This window comes from Pristiophorus japonicus, chromosome 4 (assembly GCF_044704955.1).
Source record: "Pristiophorus japonicus isolate sPriJap1 chromosome 4, sPriJap1.hap1, whole genome shotgun sequence".
NCBI classification, from domain to species: Eukaryota; Metazoa; Chordata; class Chondrichthyes; family Pristiophoridae; genus Pristiophorus; species Pristiophorus japonicus.
In genome coordinates this window covers 231553125-231576162 of record NC_091980.1, presented here as the reverse complement: position 1 = coordinate 231576162, position 23038 = coordinate 231553125, and the positions used below count along the sequence as shown (strand labels likewise).

General features: G+C 43.1%; 1 protein-coding gene across 4 annotated transcripts in view; it reads left to right on the top strand.

Moving 5' to 3' along the window:
* Window positions 1-23038, top strand: part of kiaa0586 (KIAA0586 ortholog) — an 800223-nt gene that overhangs the window by 165321 nt on the left and 611864 nt on the right. For all 4 annotated transcript variants that reach the window (XM_070879138.1, XM_070879139.1, XM_070879135.1 and 1 more), the window contains exon 9: window positions 9799-9919. In XM_070879138.1, the coding sequence (XP_070735239.1) occupies window positions 9799-9919 (121 nt within the window). The remainder of the gene's footprint in view (window positions 1-9798; window positions 9920-23038) is intronic.

The window sequence follows — 23038 nt, the reverse complement described above, 5'->3', positions numbered from 1 at the left end:
TTGATCAAGCACATTCCCAGGTGCTGGTCATGAAGATCTCCTAACAGTTTGGACTAAATTTATTTGGGATAACCATTCTTGCACCTCACATGATGCAATCTGGTACACTCATAATAAAGGATGAAACTGAGTACTGTGTACAATGAGCAAGTGTGACCTTAGCTCCTTTAATAAGACTCCACAGAGTGCAGGCATTTCGTGGGTGGCCTGCTTATATACCGTGCTCCCAAGGGATGCTGGGATCCCTTGGGACTCCATAAGAACATAAGAATTAGGAACAGGAGTAGGCCATCTAGCCCCTTGAACCTGCTCCGCCACTCAACAAGATCATGGCTGATCTGGCCGTGGACTCAACTCCACTTACCCGCCAGCTCCCCATAACCCTTAATTCCCTTATTGGTTAAAAATCTATCTATCTGTGATTTGAATACATTCAATGAGCTAGCCTCAACTGCTTCCCTGGGCAGAGAATTCCACAGATTCACAACCCTCTGGGAGAAGAAATTCCTTCTCAACTCGGTTTTAAATTGGCTCCCCCGTATTTTGAGGCTGTGCCCCCTCGTTCTAGTCTCCCTGACCAGTGGAATCAACCTCTCTGCCTCTATCTTGTCTATCCTTTTCATTATTTTAAATGTTTCTATAAGATCACCCCTCATCCTTCTGAACTCCAACGAATAAAGACCCAGTCTACTCAATCTATCATCATAAGGTAACCCCCTCATCTCCGGAATCAGCCGAGTGAAATGTCTCTGTACCCCCTCCAAAGCTAGTATATCCTTTCTTAAGTAAGGTGACCAAAAATGCACGCAGTACTCCAGGTGCGGCCTCACCAATACCCTATACAGTTGCAGCAGGACCGCCCTGCTTTTGTACTCCATCTCTCTCGCAATGAAGGCCAACATTCCATTCGCCTTCCTGATTACCTGCCACACCTGTAAACTAACTTTTTGGGATTCATGCACAAGGACCCCCCAGGTCCCTCTGCACCGCAGCATGTTGTAATTTCTCCCCTTCAAATAATATTCCCTTTTACTGTTTTTTTTTCCCAAGGTGGATGACCTCACATTTTCCGACATTGTATTCTATCTGCCAAACCTTGGCCCATTCGCTTAACCTATCTAAATCTCTTTGCAGCCTCTCTGTGTCCTCCACACAACCCGCTTTCCCACTAATCTTTGTGTCATCTGCACATTTTGTTACACTACACTCTGTCCCCTCTTCCAGGTCACCTATGTATATTTTAAACAGTTGTGGTCCCAGCACCGATCCCTGTGGCACACCACTAACCACCGATTTCCAACCCAAAAAGGACCCATTTATCCCGACTCTCTGCTTTCTGTTAGCCAGCCAATTCTCTATCCATGCTAATACATTTCCTCTGACTCCGCGTACCTTTATCTTCTGCAGTAACCTTTTGTGTGGCACCTTATCGAATGCCTTTTGGAAATCTAAATACACCACATCCATCGGTACACCTCTATCCACCATGCTCGTTGTATCCTCAAAGAATTTTAGTAAATTAGTTACATATGATTTCCCCTTCATGAATCCATGTTGCGTCCGCTTGATTGCACTATTCCTATCTAGATGTCCTGCCATTCTTCCTTAATAGTTTCAAGCATTTTCCCCACTACAGATTTTAAACTAACCGGCCTATAGTTACCTGCCTTTTGTCTGCCCCCTTTTTTAAACAGAGGCGTTACATTAGCTGCTTTCCAATCCGATGGTAACTCCCCAGAGCCCAGAGAATTTTGGTAGATTATAACAAATGCATCTGCTACAACTTCCGCCATCTCTTTTAATACCCTGGGATGCATTTCATCAGGACCAGGCGACTTGTCTACCTTGAGATCCATTAGCCTGTCCAGCACTACCCCGCTAGTGATAGTGATTGTCTCAAGGTCCTCCCTTCCCACATTCCCATGACCAGCAATTTTTGGCATGGTTTTTGTGTCTTCCAATGTGTCTCCAACAGGTAGGCTCTCTGGTGGTAGTATAATACAGGTTACAAGGGATTAAATACATATCATCACTCCCCCGTGAAGTCTACAGTACACTTATTTACAAGGTGAGACGATCTGGGGCTTTTCGCTCCCTTGTCGATCGTCTCGGTACAAATGCGGGTGTGGGTGAGTTGGTTAGTTCTTCACTGGGCTGTTGGGTAGCCGGCCTTGCCGGGCTGCTGGGGATGGTGAGTTCGGCTTCATGGTCAACCATGATGTCAGTTGCCATTTGTGTGTGTGTTGGAGGGTCAAAATTGGTGGTCTCTTCTTCGCGTTGTTTGTAGTTGTTGGTGAACCGCAATTTGATTTGGTCCAAATGTTTTCTGTACGTTTGTCCATTGGCCAATTTGACCTGAAACACCCTACTCCCCTCTTTGGCTGTAACCGTGCCAGCAAGCTATTTGGGACCATGTCCATAATAGAGCACAAACACAGGATCATTGATCTCAATGTCGCATGACAAATTTGCGCGGTCATGATACACACTTTGTTGATGCCACTTGCCCTCCACGTGATCATGGAGATCAGGGTGGACAAGAGAGAGCCTTGTTTCTAGCGACCTTTTCATGAGCAGCTCGGCTGGAGAAACCCCGGTGAGTGAGTGGTGTCTGCTGCGGTAGCTGAGTAGCACTCGGGACAGCCAGGTCTCCAGGGAGGCTTCTGACATGTTCCAAGCTTTGCTTGATGGTCTGAACTGCCGTTCTGCCTGGCCGTTGAATGCAGGCTTGAACGGGGCAGATGTGACGTGTTTGATCCCATTGCGGGTCATGAATTCCTTGAATTCAGCATTGGTGAAGTACAGCCCATTGTCGCTGACTAGAACATCAGGCAAGCCGTGCGTGTCAAACATGGCTCATAGGCTTTCAATAGTGGCCGTGGACGTGCTTACAGACATTATCGCACATTCAATCCATTTTGAGTAAGCGTCCGTGACAACCAAAAACATTTTGCTTAGAAATGGGCCTGCATAGTCCACGTGGATGCTCGACCACGGTTTGGAGGGCCACGACCACAAACTTAGCTGTGCCTCTCTGGGTGCGTTGCTCAGTTGAGAGCCAGTGTTGCACGAGCGCATGCATGACTTTAAATCTGAGTCGATGCCGGGCCACCACACATGGGATCTGGCTATGGCTTTCATCATTACAATGCCTGGGTGGGTGCTGTGCAGTTCACATATGAACGTATCTCTGCCTTTCTTAGGCAAGACCACGTGATTGCCCCACAACAGACAGTCCGCCTGCAGGGACATTTCATCTTTGCGCCTGTGGAACGGCTTAATCGCCTCCTGCATCTCCGCTGGGACACTGGACCAGCTCCCATGGAGGACACTGTTTTTTACCAAGGACAGTAAAGGATCCTGGCTGGTCTAGGTCCTGATCTGGCGGGCCGTAACGGGGGACTTTTCGTTCTCGAATGCCTTCATGACCACGAGAAAGTCCGCTGGCTGTGCTATTTCCACCCCCGGTGGTGGGCAATGGCAGCCGACTGAGTGTATCTGCGCAGTTCTCTGTGACGGATTACATAGTTGTATGCCGATAGCGTGAGCGCCCATCTTTGGATGTGAGCAGAGGCATTGGTGTTAATCCCTTTGCTCTCAGAGAACAGCGATATGAGCAGCTTGTCAGTTTCGAGCTCAAACTTGAGGCCAAATAAGTACTGGTGCATTTTTTTTACCCCGTAAACGCACACGAGAGCCTATTTTTCAATCATGCTGTAGGCCCTTTCAGCCTTGGACAAACTCCTGGATGCATAAGTGACCGGTTCCAAGATCCCCGATTCGTTAGCCTATTGTAACACACACCCGGCCCCGTATGACGAAGCATCGCAAGCTAGCACTAATCTTTTACAAGGGTTATACAGGACAAGCAGTTTGTTTGAACACAACAGATTTCTGGCTTTCTTAAAGGCAGCCTCTTGTGAATTCCCCCATACCCAGTCGTCTCCCTTGCGCAGTAGTGCATGTAGGGGGTCTAGCAGGGTACTTAACCCAGGTAGGAAATTACCGAAATAGTTAAGGAGTCCCAGGAATGACCGCAGCTCCGTCACGTTCTGTGGTCTCGGCACGTTCTTGATGGCCTCCGTCTTGGCGTCGGTGGGTCTGATGCCGTCTGCCGCGATTCTTCTTCCCAAGAACTCGACCTCATGCGCCAGGAAAACACACTTTGAGCGTTTCAACTTGAGCCCCACGCGATCCAGCCGACTAAGAACCTCCTCCAGATTCTTCAAGTGCTCAATGGTGTTCAGACCTGTAATCAGTATGTCGTCCTGGAAAACCATGGTGCGAGGAAGCGACTTTCGCAGGCTCTCCATGTTCCATTGGAAGATTGCCGCGGCCGACCGAATCCCAAACGGGCACCGGTTATAGATGAACAGACCTTTGTGCTTGCTGATGCAGGTGAAGCCTTTCGAAGGCTTCTCCAGCTCCTGTGTCATTTATGCCGGGGTCAGGTCCAGCTTGATGAACGTCTTCCCTCCAGCCAAGGTCGCAAATGGGTCGTCTGCCTTGGGTAGCGTGTTCTGGTCCTGTAGCTAAAAACGGTTAATCGTTACTTTATCGTCCCCACAAATTCTAACCGTGCCGTCCTCTTTAAGTACCGGGACAATCGGACTAGCCCACTTGTTTAATTCCACCGGCACGATGATGCCTTCACGCAGCAGCCTGTTGAGCTCAATTTCCACTTCCTCACGCATCATGTACTGTACCGCCCATGCCTTGTGGTGGATGGGTCGCGTACCGGGAATCAAATGGATCTGCACTTTCGCCCCCGAGAAGCTTCCAATGCCTGGCTCGAACAACGATGGGAACTTGCTCAGAATCTGGGCACATGAGGTGTCATCGACAGACGAAAGCGCTCGGATGTCATCACAGTTCCAGCGGATTTTTCCCAGCCAACTTCTGCCAAACAATATGGGGCCATCCCCTGGCACAATCCACAGCGGGAGTTCGTGCACTGCTCTGTCATAGGCGATTTTAACTTCTGCATGGCCAATTACAGGGATTAGTTCCTTGTTGTAAGTCCTTAGTTTGGTGTGAATGGGGCTGAGCTTGGGCCTGTGTGTCTTTTTGCCCCATAGCCTGCTGAAGGCCTTTTTACTCATTATGGACTGACTTGCACCCATGTCCAGTTCCATAGATACTGGAATTCTGTTCAGTTCAACTTTCAACATTATTGGTGGACATTTCGTAATGAATGTGTGTACCCGTTCACTTCTGCCTCCTTGAGTCTCCAATTCAGCCTGATCCACAGTGGTTCGATTTTCCTCCGCAACGTGGTGGTTTGCAGGGTTTGCAGCTCGCCTGCACATTCGCTGGAGGTGTCCCATTCTTCTGCAACCATTGCATGCATAATGCTTGAAGCGGCATTGATGGGACTGATGATTACCTCCACAGCGCCAACAAGGTGTTAACTGCCTCGTATTAATGATTGATGGTGGACTCTGGGTCATCTGAGCTACGGTAGCAGCAGCCAGCGTGTACGTTCGGCCATGTATATTTCTGCTTGAAACCGATGTTACTTTATGTACAGTACTGACCAAAACTTCTTTACTCTGCGAAATTTGTTTGGTGTTGTCGCTAGTGGACATAAATGCCTGGGCTATCATTATGGCTTTACTTAGATTCGGAGTTTCTACAGTCAGCAGTTTGCGAAGGATTGTCTCATGGCCAATGCCCAGTACAAAAAAGTCTCTAAGCATTCGTTCTAGGAATCCCTCAAATTCACAATGTCCTGCGAGATGCCTTAGTTCGGCAACATAGACTTCCTGGCCCTCTGATCGTTGACCTGTGTAGAACCGATATATCGCCATCAAAACACTTTCCTTAGGATTTAGGTGCTCCCGGACCAGCGTACACAATTCTTCATAGGATTTGGTTGTTGATTTTACCGGAGCTAGAAGATTCTTCATGAGGCCATAGGTTGTTGCCCCACAGACAGTTAGAAGGATCGCCCTTCGTTTGGCAGCATTCTTGTCCCCTTCCAGCTCGTTGGCCACGAAGTATTGGTCGAGTCTCTCCACGAAAGCCTTCCAATCGCCCCCTTCTGAGAACTTCTCCAGGATACCAACTGTTCTTTGCATTTTCACGCGCTTGTTCGTTACCTCGTCGCGAATTGGTCCACTCAATAAAGGATGAAACTGAGTACTGTGTACAATGAGCAAATGTGACCGTGGCTACTTTTAATAAAACTCCAGAGTGCAGTTACCTCGTGGGTGGCCTGCTTATATACCGTGCTCCCAAGGGATGCTGGGATCCCTTGGGACTCCAACAGGTAGGCCCTCTGGTGGTAGTGTAATACAGGTTACAAGGGGTTAAATACATAACACAATCTTTATCCACTGATAATTCATTCCTACGAATGACTTATGGATGAATATCTTTCTCTGATATCTGGTTTGGCCAGCCATTTGCTATGTAATCATACACCTTTAACATAACTGGGTCACGTTTGGTTGCTCTACCAATCTCTTCAGCTGTGACTGGCAGCTCATCAATGTATGAAAAATAGAACACTTTTTCTACCTTCCAGATAATGTTCTCAATTTCTAGTCTTTTGAGTTCTTGCTCAACTTACTCCTTGAGTGTGTATGGTATGAGACGTGGCTTGCAATAAACTGGTCTAGCATCTTTATGCACTCTGACACTTGCCTTGAAGTCTTGGATCGGACTGCCTGTTTCGCAGAACACCTTTAGATACTGCTTGATGACGTCCTCTTTTGATGCAATTTTCATTTCCACACGAAAAATCTCATTCCAATCCAGCTTCAGTGATCCCAACCAATTTCTACCCATCAAGGCAGGCTTGTCTCCTGCCACGACTGAGAGGCAAGCTCTCAACCTGATCCTTGTTTTTCACTGGCATGGTGATACATCCTACAACAGGGATTTGCTCTCTTGAGTAGCCTCACAGCTCTATCTTCGATTTCTCCAGTCGACAATCGCTGAACTTGTGTTAGATATCCTCGTGCTCCTGATGACGTGTATCTCCAGAACCACCTCATCCTTTTGCTTCACTTCAATGCTGTGTAGTGTCTGGCGATTGGTACTCCTAGCATTGAAAATCGGTTTACTCTTCAGTCGGCATACCTTTGCAAGATGTTCTGTTTTCCTGCAGTAGAAACATTCTGCCTTCACATATGGACAGCTTTGAGCAATGTGTTGTCCCAGGCACCGATAGTACGACTTTAACGTATTGTTACATTGGCCAGTTGTTGATGCCTTGGGGCCCAACCGCCTTTTTCTTTTAACCTGCAGGTGATTTATCTCGGTTGCGTGACGACTGGAAATGGCGCGAAATTCTCGGGAGTATTGGTCTGCCAAATCTATCAATATAGCTGTCTGACAAGCTAAATTGAAAGTCAAGTTAGGGGTTGTCAACAACTTTCTTCTGATTGCTTCATTTTTCATCCCACAAACAAAACAGTCACGCAGTGTTCGGTCCTGAAAATTTCCGAAATGACAGTGAATGAATAGCTTTATTAAAGCTACTATGTATTCACTGATATCCTTGTCATTTCAATTGATCTCGTGTTCCAAAACGATAACTTTCAGCACTTTTCAGGGGCTCAGGACTGTAGTGCTATTCTAACTTGAATCAAGCAAATTTTTCAGGGTTTCATACACCTCTGGGCCTGCTTCAGTTAAGAAAATAGCCCGTTTTCTTTCTAAAACCACCCGGTTATGGTTTTCATCATCGGGGACTTGACGTTACTATTTGAGGTGAAAAACCTGCTTCGCCGCTCCACACTCACTCCGAAAGTCTCTCGGTCGCGATGGATAAGTGCATTGCCAGAAATCCACGACTATTATAATGTATTCCCTTTTGGCTTCAGGCCCTAGTGTTTGGTGTAGCCATTTCAAACTTTAGTAATAATTTTTAGAAATACAATTTACGGATGTATGTTTGGCCAATTTCATATGAAATAAAACACTGTAAATTGAGTACACCAAATGCAGCTTCTGGTCATTACATAATTCATAATTTCATTACCTTGCATTCTTTCCAACTTTGAATCAGGACTATATATGCAGTCTCTCAGATTGCCTTCTGAGCTTAAGCATACCAGTATTTCATCTGTGTGCACAGTCAGATTTAATTTTCCTCAAGTTAGTCGTACTTTGTGCTTTTACACACTGTATTCTGAAATGGGAAGACCAGAGCGCACCTGGAACATTTCTCTCAACTACAGAATTGTGAGGAGAGTGTACAATAACAAAAAAAGTAAGGAGGGTAGTGGAATCATTAAAAATTCTGTTGTTTATTGAGACTCTAGTCTTGAAATTAAAGTCAAGATTGTCACAAGTAAATCTTGATAGAAACATAATCATGATACTACTGTGTGGGGCTGTGTAAACCAGGCAGCTGGTAGTATTGTGCTTGGAACCGAGAGCACTTTTAAATAGAGCAGATGCATATCAGGGTTTCTGTTTTATAAACCGCACATGCAAAGGGGTCTCAACCACCCACATTGCAAATAAAAATGAGAATATCTGTGGTGCTTCTTAAAAATGCTGATGATTTTATTTTTCTACATTGCAATGTCGGCTCACTGAAAGAAATTGGAATTTTAATGCAATTACCAGCTGATCTCCTGTGGTGGTGCCCATAGGAAGTCAAGACCAAGGGCACTATTCAGGTCAAGCAGTGTTAGAGACGATAATTGAATTAGACCAAGAAGTAGGAGGGTGGAGGAGATGGAGGGGAGGGAGCGGACAGGGAGAAAACCGCAGCGTGGGAGGAATGCTGGTCATTTAGGGTAGGGCAGTTGCCAAATCTGCTCTGGGAGGTGAGTGCCTCATCAGGATTTTCCTTCGTAGGTGTGTCGGGGGAGTGCCAATTGTTGCAAAGCTGGTCAGTGAGGGGCTGGGGATGCCAGTTGTTGAAAAGCTACTCAGTAGGCAAGGAGGGGCATTTGTCAAAAAGCTATTCAGTGTTGGTGGAGGGTGGGGTCCTAGTCCTTTGGTTTGAGCACAGTTCCTCACTTTTGCGCCACTGAGTGCAATTCTGGGCTTTTCTACAGACTATGTTGTTTCTTGTCAAGCTGCTGTTTAGGGTCTTGGTCCATTTCTTTGTTATTCCGCCTCTACTTTTGCCCTGCAATTCTGTTTCTTCTCACTACCCAGTTATGTAGCATTAGGAAGTATTATGCTATGCTCACAGTGCCACCTATAGGTGAAATACAATTAAAATTATGCAAGCCTGTGCTATTTTAAATATATAATTGATTATACAAAATATTTGCTATTTTGGGAAGCATTGGATACTCTTGGCTTCAAAGAAAGTATCCGTCTTTTACAAGCACAATATTTCCCCCAAGGTGGAATGGCATTACTTTGAACCCAAAGCTTATGAGCTGACAGCAGTGAGTTATATACTGTTAGCTCTGCATCTATCTTTGGTCAAGGAAAGAAGCACTCTGTGCATGCTCAACTTTTTGCTAATGCTACTGTGTTTAAAAATCAAGTCTAAAACAATGGACTACTTGTAATTCTTTTAATATTCACTTCGCACTGATACCAGTTATATTTAAGGTGGTATTTATTGCATGGCTTCTGTTGAAGTGAATTGTCTTAAGATTGCTGCAGTTATATTAAAGATTATATGTCATTTTGATTTTCATGCCAAATTAATGCGGTTCGAGCTAGTAATTTTAAACAAAGTTTTAGGGTTTGTTTGCATTTATTGTGTCTCGAGAGCCCAGACCTAGATTTACAGATGATTGGAGCAAATTAGATTATTTGTTTACTTAGCAAATTGTACAGGTAACAGCAACTTTGTTTTTTTCTCTGCTACTACAGGAAATACAAATTTTTTGGAAGAGATTCTAAATAATCAGGAATCTCCAGCAAATGAGACAGACGCTGTAGAGAAGACCAGTGTTGTCATGACGACTGCCGGCAGACATCCAGACAGGTCCAGGTAAAAAAAAAAATGACTGTTAGCTGCGCATTCACAGCAATAGTTTTTCCCTTAATATGAATTAACTGAGAATGTATATCCTCCAGCTGCAAAGCCATAGACATAATCATAGGCAGTCCCTCGGAGTCGAGGATGACTTGCTTCCACATTGGAAGGGAGTTCTCAGGTGACTGATAAGTCCAATGCAGGACCTACAGTCTCTGTCACAGGTGGGGCAAATGGTGGTTGAAGAAACATGTGGCTGGGGTGCCTGGGTTGCCACCCACTCCTTCCGTTGTTGACGCTTGGCTTCAGCTTGCTCTCAGCGAAGAGACTTGAAATGTTCAGCGCCTTCCCGGATGCTTTTCCTCCACTTTGGGCAGTCTCGGGCCAGGGATTCCCAGGTGTTGGTGGGAATGTTACATGTTTTCTAGGAGGCTTTGAGGGTGTCCTTGAAGCATTTCCTCTGCCCACCTGGGGCTCGCTTGCCGTGTCGGAGCTCTGAGTTGGGCGCTTGTTTTGGGAGTCTCGTGTCAGGCATGAGGGTGATGTGGCCCGTCCAATGGAGCTGATCGAGCGTGGTCAGTGCTTCAATGCTGGGGATATTGGCCTAAGCGAGGATACTGACGTTGGTGCGCCTATCCTGCCAATGAATTGGCAGGATCGTGCGGAGGCATCATTGGTGGTACTTCTCCAGTGTTTTGAGGTGCCTGCTGTACATAGTCCATGTCTCTGAGCAATATAAGAGGGCGGGTATCACCACTGCTCTGTAGACCATGAGCTTGGTGCCGGATTTGAGGTCCTGGTCTTCAAACACTCTCTTCCTCGGGCGACCGAAGGCTGCATTGGCACACTGAAGGCGGTGTTGGACCTCGTCGTCGATGTCTGCCCTTGACAGTAGGCTCCCGAGGTATGGAAAATGGTCCACATTGTCCAAGGCCTCGTCGTGCATTTTGATTTTGATAACCGGGGGAGGGGGTAGTGCTGTGTGGCAGGGGCAGGTTGGTGGAGGACCTTTGTCTTACGGATGTTTAGTGTAAGGCCCAGGCTCTCGTACACCTCGGTGAAGGTGTTGACGATGGCTTGGAGTTCAACCTCCGAGCGTGCGCAGACACAGGCATCGTCTGCATACTGTAGTTCGATGATGGAGGATTGGACGACCTTGGATCTGGCCTGGAGGTGGCGGAGGTCGAACAGATTCCCGTTTGTCCTGTAATTTAGCTCCACCCCTGCGGGGAGCTTGCCGAGGGTGAGATGGAGCATTGCAGCAAGGAAGATCGAGAAGAGCGTTGGTACGATGACACTGCCTTGCTTGACCCCAGTCAGAACGTGGAATGGGTCTGTGGTGGATCCGTTGGTCAGGATCACAGCTTGCATGTCATCGTGGAGCAGGTGGAGAATGGTAACAAACTTTTGAGGGCAGCCGAATCTGAGGAGGACGCCCCATAATCCCTCACGGTTGACAGTGTCAAAGGCTTTTGTGAGGTCGAAGAAGGCCATGTACAGGGGTTGGTGCTGTTCCCTGCATTTCTCTTGTATCTGCCGCGCGGTGAAGATCGTGTCCATTGTGCCCCTTAATGGGCGGAACCTGCATTGCGACTCTGGGAGGAGTTCTTCAGTGACAGGAAGAAGGCGATTCAGGAGAATTCTTGCAATGACTTTCCCGGTGATCGACAGCAGGGAGATTCCTCTGTAGTTTCCGCAGTCAAACTTGTCACCTTTCTTGAAGATGGTCACGATTGCAGCGTCTCTGAGATCTCCTGGCATGATCACCTCCTTCCAGATAAGAGAGATGAGGTCATGAATCTGTGCTAGTAGTGCTTCTCCGCCATGTTTTAGCGCTTCGGCGGGGATTCCATCTGCTCCTGATGACTTCCTGTTCTTCAGTTGTTGGATGGCCTTTTCAATCTTGTGCCGGGCTAGGGTTGTGCTGAGATGGTGACGGGTGGCATGCTATGGGATGGCGTCGAGGACACTCATGTCGGAGATCCTCAAAGTGCTCCTTCCAGCGGCACTGACTGCCTCTCTTTCCTTGATAAGCACCTCTCCATTCTTGTCCAATAGTGGGATAGGGCCTTGGGTGCTTGTGCCGTAGTTCGTCTTGATTGCGCTGAAGAATCCTCGCACGTCGTGGTTGTCGGCTAGCTGCTGGATTTTTTGAGGTTTCTGCACCCACCATCTGTGAGAGCCCAGAGGTCGGAGGGCAGCGTGAGGTCAGAGGACAGCGGGAGCCCAGAGGTCGGAGGACAGCGAGAGCCCAGAGGTCGGAGGACAATGAGAACCAAGAGGTCGGAGGACAACGAGAGGTCGGAGGACTGCGGGAGCCCAGAGGTCGGGGAACAGCGAGAGCCCAGAGGTCGGAGGACAGCGAGAGGTCGGAGGACGGCGAGAGCCCAGAGGTTGGGGGACAGCGAAAGCCCAGAGGTCGGAGGACAGCGAGAGGTCGGAGGACTGCGGGAGCCCAGAGGTCGGGGAACAGCGAGAGCCCAGAGGTCGGAGGACAGCGGCAAGTTGGAGGACGGCGAGAGCCCAGAGTTCAAAGGACAACTGGAGGTCTGAGGACAAAGACATAATAGTAATGGACTTGATGCTGTTTTTTTACTTCTCAAAACCAGAGACAGGAGACTAGATCACGAGGCCATTCTGATATCCTTCTGTTTCTATGGTTACTATAACGGCATTTATCAGTTCCTTATGAGAAGAGGCAAAGCAAATCTGTATGCACATGGCAAGGTTCCAGCATTTCAATTGAAAAAGCACTTTGAACTGCTGCCAAGTTTATAAGAAGCATAGCTGTCAGGACTGCTTAATGCTGGCAGTTTGTACTTGGCAAGCTTTCATTTCCCATCATTCTTCAGTTGGCTATTTTCCATATACTTAGCGGAAGCTAAAAATTAACCCATGAAGATGATTGCACAAAACTGAGATTTTTAATTTGCACTGTTATTCAGTGCAGTTTACAACATGGCTAAAATGACATTTTTTTGAAATAAAATAGTTGAGTAATCTATTTTCACTTTCAATAAATGGAATTCTGATCTTTAACAACCTATCCATTGTTACACAGTTCTGTTGCATAAGGGAAATTATCATTTCAAATATATTTCTCAATAACTGTTTCCAGAGAGGTATACAGTGCAATGTTCACCTTCCTTATTGAATTCAGTCAAAATTTTGGAATGTCAGTATTCTAATTGAATACAATTGTTTCTCTTCACTTTCGAGCTTGAAGGATTGTATAGACTAGGTGGTATTTTTGTGGACTAGTGTACTGTAGCTGAAAGCACAATGAGTTCATTATTGGGAAAAAAGGGTTATTGGCAGAAATATGCAGGGATTTTCAACCAACACAGAGATCAAGAATGTCTTACCCCCCCCCCCTCCCTCAGCTTTTCACCAGCTTCTGGTACAAATGGATTGAAAATTGTCTGTTACTCAGGCAGCTGGAAGGAGTTCAGGAAAATTATGCCTGGCACGAATTGTAAAGAATGGCTTGTATAAAACCAACTCCATTATCTGTGGCAGAGTGTTTGCTAGTTTGTGCTGCACCATTAAAGAGTTGTTCATTGCCTTTCCCTATTCTAACAAGGCAAAGTGTATTAAGCAATCCTGAGTATGTTTATGACATTAGTTATTCAATGAACAATGCTGACCATGTTTTCATCCACTGCCTTTTTAATGATGAAATGCTTGCTTTATCCATTGTCAAATGCATAAAACAAGTAGTTTTTTTTTACTCTAGGATTTTCACTTTTAATTAAATGAAAATTGGAAGTTATGGAAGTTAAAAGACAGGTAAATCTCGTAAATAAATCAGTCACCATAATTATTGCTTTGTAGTGTAACCTCTTCCATAACTCTTGGAAATATAATTTCTGCATTTCCAAATGCAGAATTATATATTTTATTTATTATTGCATGGAATCATAGATTAATACACCACAGAAGAAGTCCATTTGGCCCATTGCGCCTGTGCGACTCTTTGAAAGAGCTATCCAATTAGTCCTACAACCCAGCTCTGCCTCCACAGCCCTGTAATTTTTTACACTTCAAGTATTTATTCAATTCCCTTTTGAAAGTTACTATTTAATCTATTACCACCACCCTTTCAGGTAATGCATTCCAGAACACAACAACTCTCTGTAAAAAAAATAGTTTCCTCATGTTTCCTTTAGTTCTTTTCCCTATCACATTAAAGCTGTATTCTCTGGTTACTGACCCTTATATAAGAACAAAAGAAATAGGAACGGGAGTAGGCCATACGGCCCCTCGAGTCTGCTCCGCCATTCAATAAGATCATGACTGATCTGATCATGGACTCAGCTCCACTTCCCTGCCCGCTCCCCATAACCCCTTATCCCCTTATCGTTTAAGAAACTGTCTATTTCTGTCTTTAAATTTATTCAATGTCCCAGCTTCCACAGCTCTCTGAGGCAGCGAATTCCACAGATTTACAACCCTCTGAGAGAAGAAATTTCTCCTCATCTGTTTTAAATGAACGGCTCCTTATTCTAAGATCATGCCCTCTAGTTCTAGTCTCCCCCATCAGTGGAAACATCCTCTCTGCATCCACCTTGTCAAGCCCCCTCATAATCTTATACGTTTCGATAAGATCACCTTTCATTCTTCTGAATTCCAATGAATAGAGGCCCAACCTACTCAACCTTTCCTCATAAGTCAACCCCCTCATCCCCGGAATCAACCTAGTGAACTTTCTCTGAACTGCCTCCAAAGCAAGTATATCCTTTCGTAAATATGGGAACCAAAACCGCACGCAGTATTCCAGGTGTGGCCTCACCAATACCTTGTATTAGCTGTAGCAAGACTTCCCTGCTTTTATACTCCATCCCCTTTGCAATAAAGGCCAAGATACCACCATTGGCCTTACTGTACCTGCATACTATCCTTTCGTGTTTCATGCACATGTACTCCAGGTCCCGCTATACTGCGGCACTTTGCAATCTTTCTCCACTGAAATAATAACTTGCTCTTTGATTTTTTTCTGCCAAAATGCATGACCTCACACTTTCCAACATTATACTCCATCTGCCAAATTTTTGCCCACTCAATTAGCCTGTCAATGTCCTTTTGCAGATTTTTTGTGTCCTCCTCACACATGCTTTTCCTCCCATCTTTGTATCATCAGCAAACTTGGCTACGTTACACTCAGTCCTTTCTTCCAAGTCATTAATATCGATTGTAAATAGTTGGGGTCCCAGCACTGATCCCTGCGGCACCCCACTAGTTACTGGTTGCCAACTAGAGAATGAACCATTTAACCCAACTCTCTGTTAGTTAGCCAATCCTCTATCCATGCTAATATATTACACTTCGATCACTGTAAACAGTTTCTCCTTATTTACTCTATCAAAACCGTTCATGATTTTGAACATCTCTTAACCTTCTCTACTCTAAGGAGAGCAACCCCAAGCTTTTCCACTTAACTGACGTCTATCTCTGGTACCATTCGAGTAAATCTCTTCTGTACCCTCTCCAAGGCCTTGACTTCCTTCTTAAATTGTGGTGCTCAGAATTGAATACACTACTCCAGCTGAGGCTTAACCAGTGCTTTATAAAGTTTTAGCATAATTTCCTTGCTTTTGTACTCTATGGCTCTGTTAATAAAACCAACTTGTCCTGCCACATGCAAGGATTTGTGTCCATACATCCCCATGTCTCTCTGTTCCTGCAGCCCCCTTTAAAATTGTACCATTTAGTTTATATTGCCTCTCCTCATTGTTCCTACAAAAATTTATCACTTTACACTTCTCTGCGTTAAATTTTATCTGCCATGTGCGTGCCCATTTCACCAGTCTGTGTTTGTCCTCCTGAAGTCTGTTACTGTCCTCCTCACTACTACATTTCTGAGTTTCATGTCATTTGGAAACTTTGAAATTATACCCTATATACCCAAGTCCAGGTCATTTTATATATATATATATATCAAAAAGAGCAGTGGCTTAATACCAACCCCTGGGAACACCATTGTATACTTCCCTCCAGACTGAAAAATAACCGTTCACCACTACTTTCTGCTTTCTGTCTCTTTAATTTCTTGGACTTTCATTTTGCTTACAAGTCTATTATGTGGAACTTTGTCAAACGCCTTTTGAAAGTCCATATATACAACATCAACTGCACTACCTTCATCAACCCTCTCGATTATTTCATCAAAGTACTCAATCAAGTTAGTCAAACACGATTTGCCTTTTAACAAATCCGTGCTGACTTTCATGATTAGTCCATAATTTTCCAAGTGCCAATAATTTTTTTCCAGATTATTGTCTCTATGTAGATATTTTATGTATTACTGCACATTTCTTGCATCTCATTAATTATCTCAGCCATAATGGTGGTTGATGTACTTTGCATACCTACATGTCTAATATATGTATTTTTAAGATGTGGTTGTAAACCATTTAGCAGTTTACCTCCTTTTCAGTTATGAAACTTGTGCTTATGAGTTTCCAGTTTCCATGTTATTGCTTGTTTTTCAGTCATGTCCTTCCCCGCCTATTTATTCTTCCTTGTGAACATTGTGAAAATGTAACATAGAAGCTTTGGTTGGTTTTCAAATACCATCAATCACTGATAGAGGCCAGAAGCAGGGGTGTTGCTTGGCCATCTCCTTGCTAAACATTTGTTGAGTTGGGGGTACAGCTTGTTTGAACTTACCATATTTTTGGCAGCCAATCAATTAGAGTTTTCAGGGATGGAAAATCATGCTTTTTTGGGGGGAGTGGAGATGGAGTGCCATGTCCACAAAAAGCATGGATAGATGAGTTTATGTATTTATTGGAAATAAAGGTACAAATAAAGTTTTATTATCTTTACAATACAGAGCATGGCTTTATTCACAGCAAAACTAGGTTTCTTTGTTGTGTGTATAGTCTGTTACGTAAGATCAAAAACCATTTTCAGCTTCCAGTCAGCTTTTGTTTTGCCAGTGTCAGCTGTGGCTCAGTGGTAGCGCATTCACCTCTTGAGTCAGAAGGTTATGGATTCAGTTCCCACATAAATCTAGGCTAGCACTCCAGTGCAGTGCTGTGGGAGTGCTACACTGTCGGAGGTGCCGTCTTTCGGATGAGACATTAAACCAAGGCCCCATCTGTTCTCTCCGGTGGACGTAAAAGATCCCATGGCACTATTTCGAAGAAGAGCAGGGGAGTTCTCCCCGGTGTCCTGGCCAATATATATCCCTCAATCAACATAACAAAAACAGTTGATCTGGTCATTACCACATTGCTGTTTGTAGGACCTTGCTGTGCACAAATTGGCTGCAGCGTTTTCCACATTACAACAGTGACTACACTTCAAAAGTACTTCATTGGTTGTAAAGCGCTTTGAGACGTCCAGTGTTCGTGAAAGACGCTATATATATAATGCAAGTCTTTCTTTTTTTTTCTTTATTGCTTTGTGTTTTGTCATATTTTGTATATAAATGCAAGTTTTAATCTTGTACTATTATGGAGTGTTTTTTAATGTCTGTGCTTAGTTGTATAGTTTTGAGGGAAAGGGGTCTAGCTGAGAGCATTATCAAACTCCCTTTTTTACCTGGGGGACATATATTCAAACCCAGCCAGACTGTGATGTCAGTTTTTGCACACTCAACCTAGTGCTAAAGACCCACATCATAAAACTGCCCATAATTTGGCATTAGTAAACCTACATTGGCAGTCTCACTGAGTGGCCATAAGGCAGTTGGAAATAGAAAATTCACACTGGTAGTGGGTGCTCTTCTGATGCTGGGGTTAAAGCCTATTGCTGGGGCAGAGTAAAAGCTGTTTTTCTGTGCTGTACCACAAAAGTGGACAAAATGCTTCATTCCTCAGCACTGATAACCTTCACCATGAGCAGCACATGAATTCAGCTCCCTTTTTCTGAACCAAAAATTGTAAATTCACTGCTGCTCATTAAATTATACTTGATTAAAACAGTTTGGTCATGAGTAGAAGAGTTTTTACACCACTATTTAATTATAGTTGGTTACCTCAGTGGTTCAGTGAGTTGCTGAGCCATGCAGACTGGGACGATTGGGGATTGTTGTTGAGTTGGCTGATCTTTGACATATTAGGGGTTTTACAGCTAACCTTGGCTTTCTTGGTTAGGGGGGACATGACACCAAAATTCTTGCCCCTAAAGGCTGATCGTTTCGACTGCTGACCTTTGATGATCAAAATCTATGTGATTGCATCCCCGGCTTGCTGTTTCTTCTTGTCGTCCTCAACTCTTCTGCCACCATCACTGTCTCTCATCCATGATGCAACTTTGTGCCATCACGCTCCCATAGTTCCACACCTATTTGTCACAACACAATCTCACTACAGCTCCTCAAACAATTTTTCATTCTGTGCTTGCACGATCACCTGGGGTGTGCAACATGATTTCATCCTGGGTCCCTTTATATTATTCACAAGCATGGGTTCAGCTAATATCTATGTGCTGTTTCCTATCTCTTTTAACTGCAGGACTGATGCTGTACTATCTCACTGCTTATCTGACATCAAGTCCTGAATGTGTTAAAATTTACCACAGGGTCTGCAAACCCAACCTATTCTGTTTGGGTCTTGCCAGTATCTAAGTGCCTTGGGCTGTGACTGTAACAGGCTCCCTGTTTGGGCTGAATTCAGTGATGCACAACCATAGTGTTCTGATCAATGTGAAGCTTTCAACCTCTTACACGTTTTATCTTTCACTCTGGAACATTGTCAGCAGTATTTGCAAGACAGTTTCCTACTCCTGTAAAGAAACTTCCAGTATAGGACTGATTCAATTATCATCTGGAACTATCTGTTTCCTACAGACCTGATTAATATTGCTGGTTATATTCAATAAGATAGAAGTATCTTCAGAAAAATGCAACAGACAAGAAATCTGAATACTATGCACCATCATGTTGAGGTTAATGTATATTGGGTCTGTCATCCTCCAGGACAGCATTATGTACCACTGGCATGTGATCAGTATCAATACTATAAGGCTATGTGATAATATTTCATGCTGGAAACCAGGAGAATCAATTTTGAATAGACACAGTTTAGAGATTGTAGCCTTATTGTTGATCGCTTTGCACTACTATTCTGTATTCAACCGTTAAAGGAAGGTCATTGTGTGCAATGAACTGGAGTAGGGAATAATTACAAGGTTAAAAACTTGTAGTTAATATTTACTTTGTGTAAACTCCAGTATACGAATACGGAAAATATTGTACTGCTATCAACATACTGATTCATTAGACCTTTGTTCTGTTTTTATTCAGCAAACCGGTGTCAAAAGGAAAATGTAGGCCCAGATTTTTCAGAGGAATAACAGTGAGGCTATCAGAACTCGCCATTATTATGGAATGATTCGTCCACACATGCGCAGTTAAACGCAGAAATCAGGAAGTTGCTGTCCGATTTGCCCTGTTCCTCCACAAGTTTCGCTTTTTCAGTACCTCACTAAGAGATTTGGCATTCAAACACATGAAGGACGTGAAGTTGCGCTACTTATCCACTAGATACCCACTAAATGCGCCAGAAACTTGCCCATTCAAGTGTAAATGGATTTTTAACGCTGTGATAAGTCTTAATTACTGACAAACAACCTCTCTGGCACTGAAAATGTACTTTAAGTGTGGAGTCTCATACCTACAGATATTCATTATTGTTGGAGATATTTTTTTAAATTAAAGTATGTTTTTTACTTTTTCTTTCTGTCTCTTGTCTCTCTTAATCCCATCTTTCTTTCCCTCTCTATTTTGCTTTCTGTACATGATTTTACTTAAAATTCCAGTTCACCCATCACCCTTGTTCTTGCTGACGTACATTGGGTGCTGGTCCCCCAACTCCTCCAATTTAAATTGCTGATTCTCATGTTTAAATTTCTTCATGGCCTCGCCCCATCCTATCCATACTCTCTGAATTTGTAACAGATATTATAGAGAATATAATGAGAAAATATACACATTTGGTCCAGACATACATCACTTCACAATGGAGAAAGAAAGACAGACTTGGATTTATATAGTGCCATTCACGACCACCGGACGTCCCAAAGCACTTTACAGCCAATGAAGTACGGCCCTAAATCCTACGGCCCTAAATCCTCCAAAAGCTCTGAGTTCCTCTGAATTTGAATAGAAAAAACAGAGACTGTTACAGGAAGAGAGATACATTTTTTTTTAAACTTTGCCAATGAACAACTACATAGCAAATCAACGAATTGGCATAAAGTTTGTAGTGTCACTTAGGCCACATGGATATATGTATGGTGTGTGATGAGAGAATTGATATTGTTTCAATAGGGTTGATTTACTACGGTTGAGGTAGAATCGGGGGAGCTCCACTCTTTATCTGGCTTGTGAAGTACCTGTCACGGGGAGTATTTAATGCTGACACTGGCCAGTACATACATAAATATTCACACAAAATAATGTATAGGACCCTCAATGTATTTGAAGATTGCCGAGAAAAGAAATAATACATAGTGGAAGTAAAATAATTTTCATAAGTGGATTGACTTTGGCATTTCACCTCCCTCCTTACAATAATGACTGCACTTCAAAAGTACTTCATTGACTGTAAAGTGCTTTGGGACGTCCGGTGGTCGTGAATGGCACTATATAAATCCAAGTCTGTCTTTCTTTCTCCATTGTGAAGTGATGTATGTCTGTACCAAATGTGTATATTTTCTCATTATATTCTCTATAATATCTGTTACAAATTCAGAGAGTATCTTAATATTCAATAACACTACCTCGTTACAAAGGTGATCACTGTCTTGAAAACCCCTTGTAAGAAGGAAGAATTAATTGTACAAGTTATCTGTACCTAAAACAAAATATATTGCAAGCACTGAATTGAGGAGCTAAGCTGAAGTTTTAACTCTCTTTAACTTAATAGAAAATGTCTTCTGTGATCAGTGAAAAAACTTGTGATCATTCTAATTGATTAGTGTATTCTCTAGTCTGTGGGACAAGGAATAATAGCGCTTACTTTTAACAGGGCTATTCTATGATGGCCACGTATAGCATGAAAATAGTTCCATGTTCACAGGGTGAATAATGCAGCACATGGTATTGTGCAATTTAGTGCTAATTACACTGTCCCTTGCACATTAAGAATTAGGTTCAGATTAACCAAACTCATAAATTAGGACCTTACTTCTTGCATAATGAGGAAACTTCCATTACAGCAGACTGGGAAGAATCCAAAGCCAGGTCCCAAAGTCTCCTAAGGTACTTTGTGCCCAGTGCCCTAACGTACTGTGCACCAAGTGTCCTATTAACAGTCAAAAATGGATTTAAAATGCATTTAAATCATTTTTATCTTCACATTAAGTAACAGAAATAAAATATTTCCATGTTCTATTGCATCATTACATCAAACTTTTCAATTTCAGATGAACTACACATGTTTTAATTTGACCTGTGAATTTAATTATTTACAGCTGCTAAGGAGATTTTCAATATGGCTGCCAAAATCCTGCTGACTGCATGATAAAAATAGATCCAGTACTAGCCACAAAATAAATTTTAAAAAATTGTTGGATATTTATTCATTTTTCCAAGTCTAGTTGTATTCCTCTCTTTCATTAATCTTCCCCTATGTATCAGTTTTAATATGATTATCTGTGGCGCTACATAGGAAGTGAAGGCTGATGGAGATGTTTTTTTATGTTTATTATGTAAGTTATCAGTTTTCAGTACAAATAAACACAGTAGGAAGGAGGGGAACAAACTTGGTAAATGTTAATGTCTTAAAGAAACAATTCTTTATTGACCACTTGGTAGTAGTAAAAGTCTCTGATATGATGAACTACATATATATTTCAAAAATGGTATTTGTTGGGCAGAAAGTACAACAAACCAGGAATTATTAATTACCAGTCTCGCCTTTTACAATTTCTACTAGAGCAGGGATTGTGTAGCTGCACTTTATTAGTCTCTCGTATTTCCTTTCATGACACATTGTCAGCGTTGAATAAGATGGCTTAAAGGGGTTCTTTAACAGCATAGTTGAGAAGCAATGATTGTAAATGGGTATGACATAGGAAACACACCAACATTCTCTGATTACCAGTACTCGGGAATTGAGGGTGAACAGCTCAAAATAACATTTATTACTCTTTTTTTTTTAGTCATCTACTGTTTAAATTAGGTCAAAAAGCTCTTTATTTAAAATAAATGATAGTGGGAACTCTCTTCCTTGAATAACTGTGCGTTATTGCCCACTCCCCCTTGGGGGGGTTTCTGGGTAAATTAGATTTCTGGAATATCTCACACTAAAAATTCAGCTGCAACAATGACTGCTAGCTATGTCCTAACTCTGCCAAGTTTCCAAATCTGCAGAAATTATAATTCTGCAATGTGAACCGCAAAGTATGCTTTTTAAAGAAGTAGACACAAATATGATTGGCAAAGTGATACCATGTGTTAATAAATGGCTAAATTGTCTGTTGAGATAAGACCCTTTAAGAGGAACTTTTGGTTTTTTGTGAAGTAGTTTCAGGCCTGGGAAGCATGTTTAATGGTTTTTGTTCAGAATAAAGAAAAACAATTAATCTCTTAATTTGTTTGACCCTTTTAAATTAATGTAAAATTGATATGATCGCAATTATTGAAACTACATTATGTCACAGGCATATGCACAGTGATGTGTCTAGGTTTTATGGGTCGTTTTCAGAGTCCGAATTCCAAATGTTTTAGTAAGACGCTGAAACACTTGATATATAACACTAATATATAAACAATTTTGCCTTATGGTCAGCTTTTAGTGATAAGTACGTACTCTGGTAAAATATCGAGCTTTAACAGGATGGCAATCTGCACAAACAGATCACTCTGAGTGCTGCACGGATCATTTCTTCCTTTTATGTGGAGCTGTGGGGGAGGGGTGTATCCGGATTTAAGTTCGACTTTAGAAGTGCTACAGAAATTAGTTTTACTTTCGGGACTATTTGTTTCATTTAAAAGTTGAATGCAATCTACAGCATAGTAAGTAGTAGACGTTGATATAAAATATGAACCCATTTCAGTGTTCATGAAATTGCAATAAACTAACGGTAACGGAAAAATTAGATAAACATTTTAAGATAACATTTTCCAATTGGCTTTATTTCTGTTCGTTTCTAGATTTCCAATTCTATAGCCGTTACAGG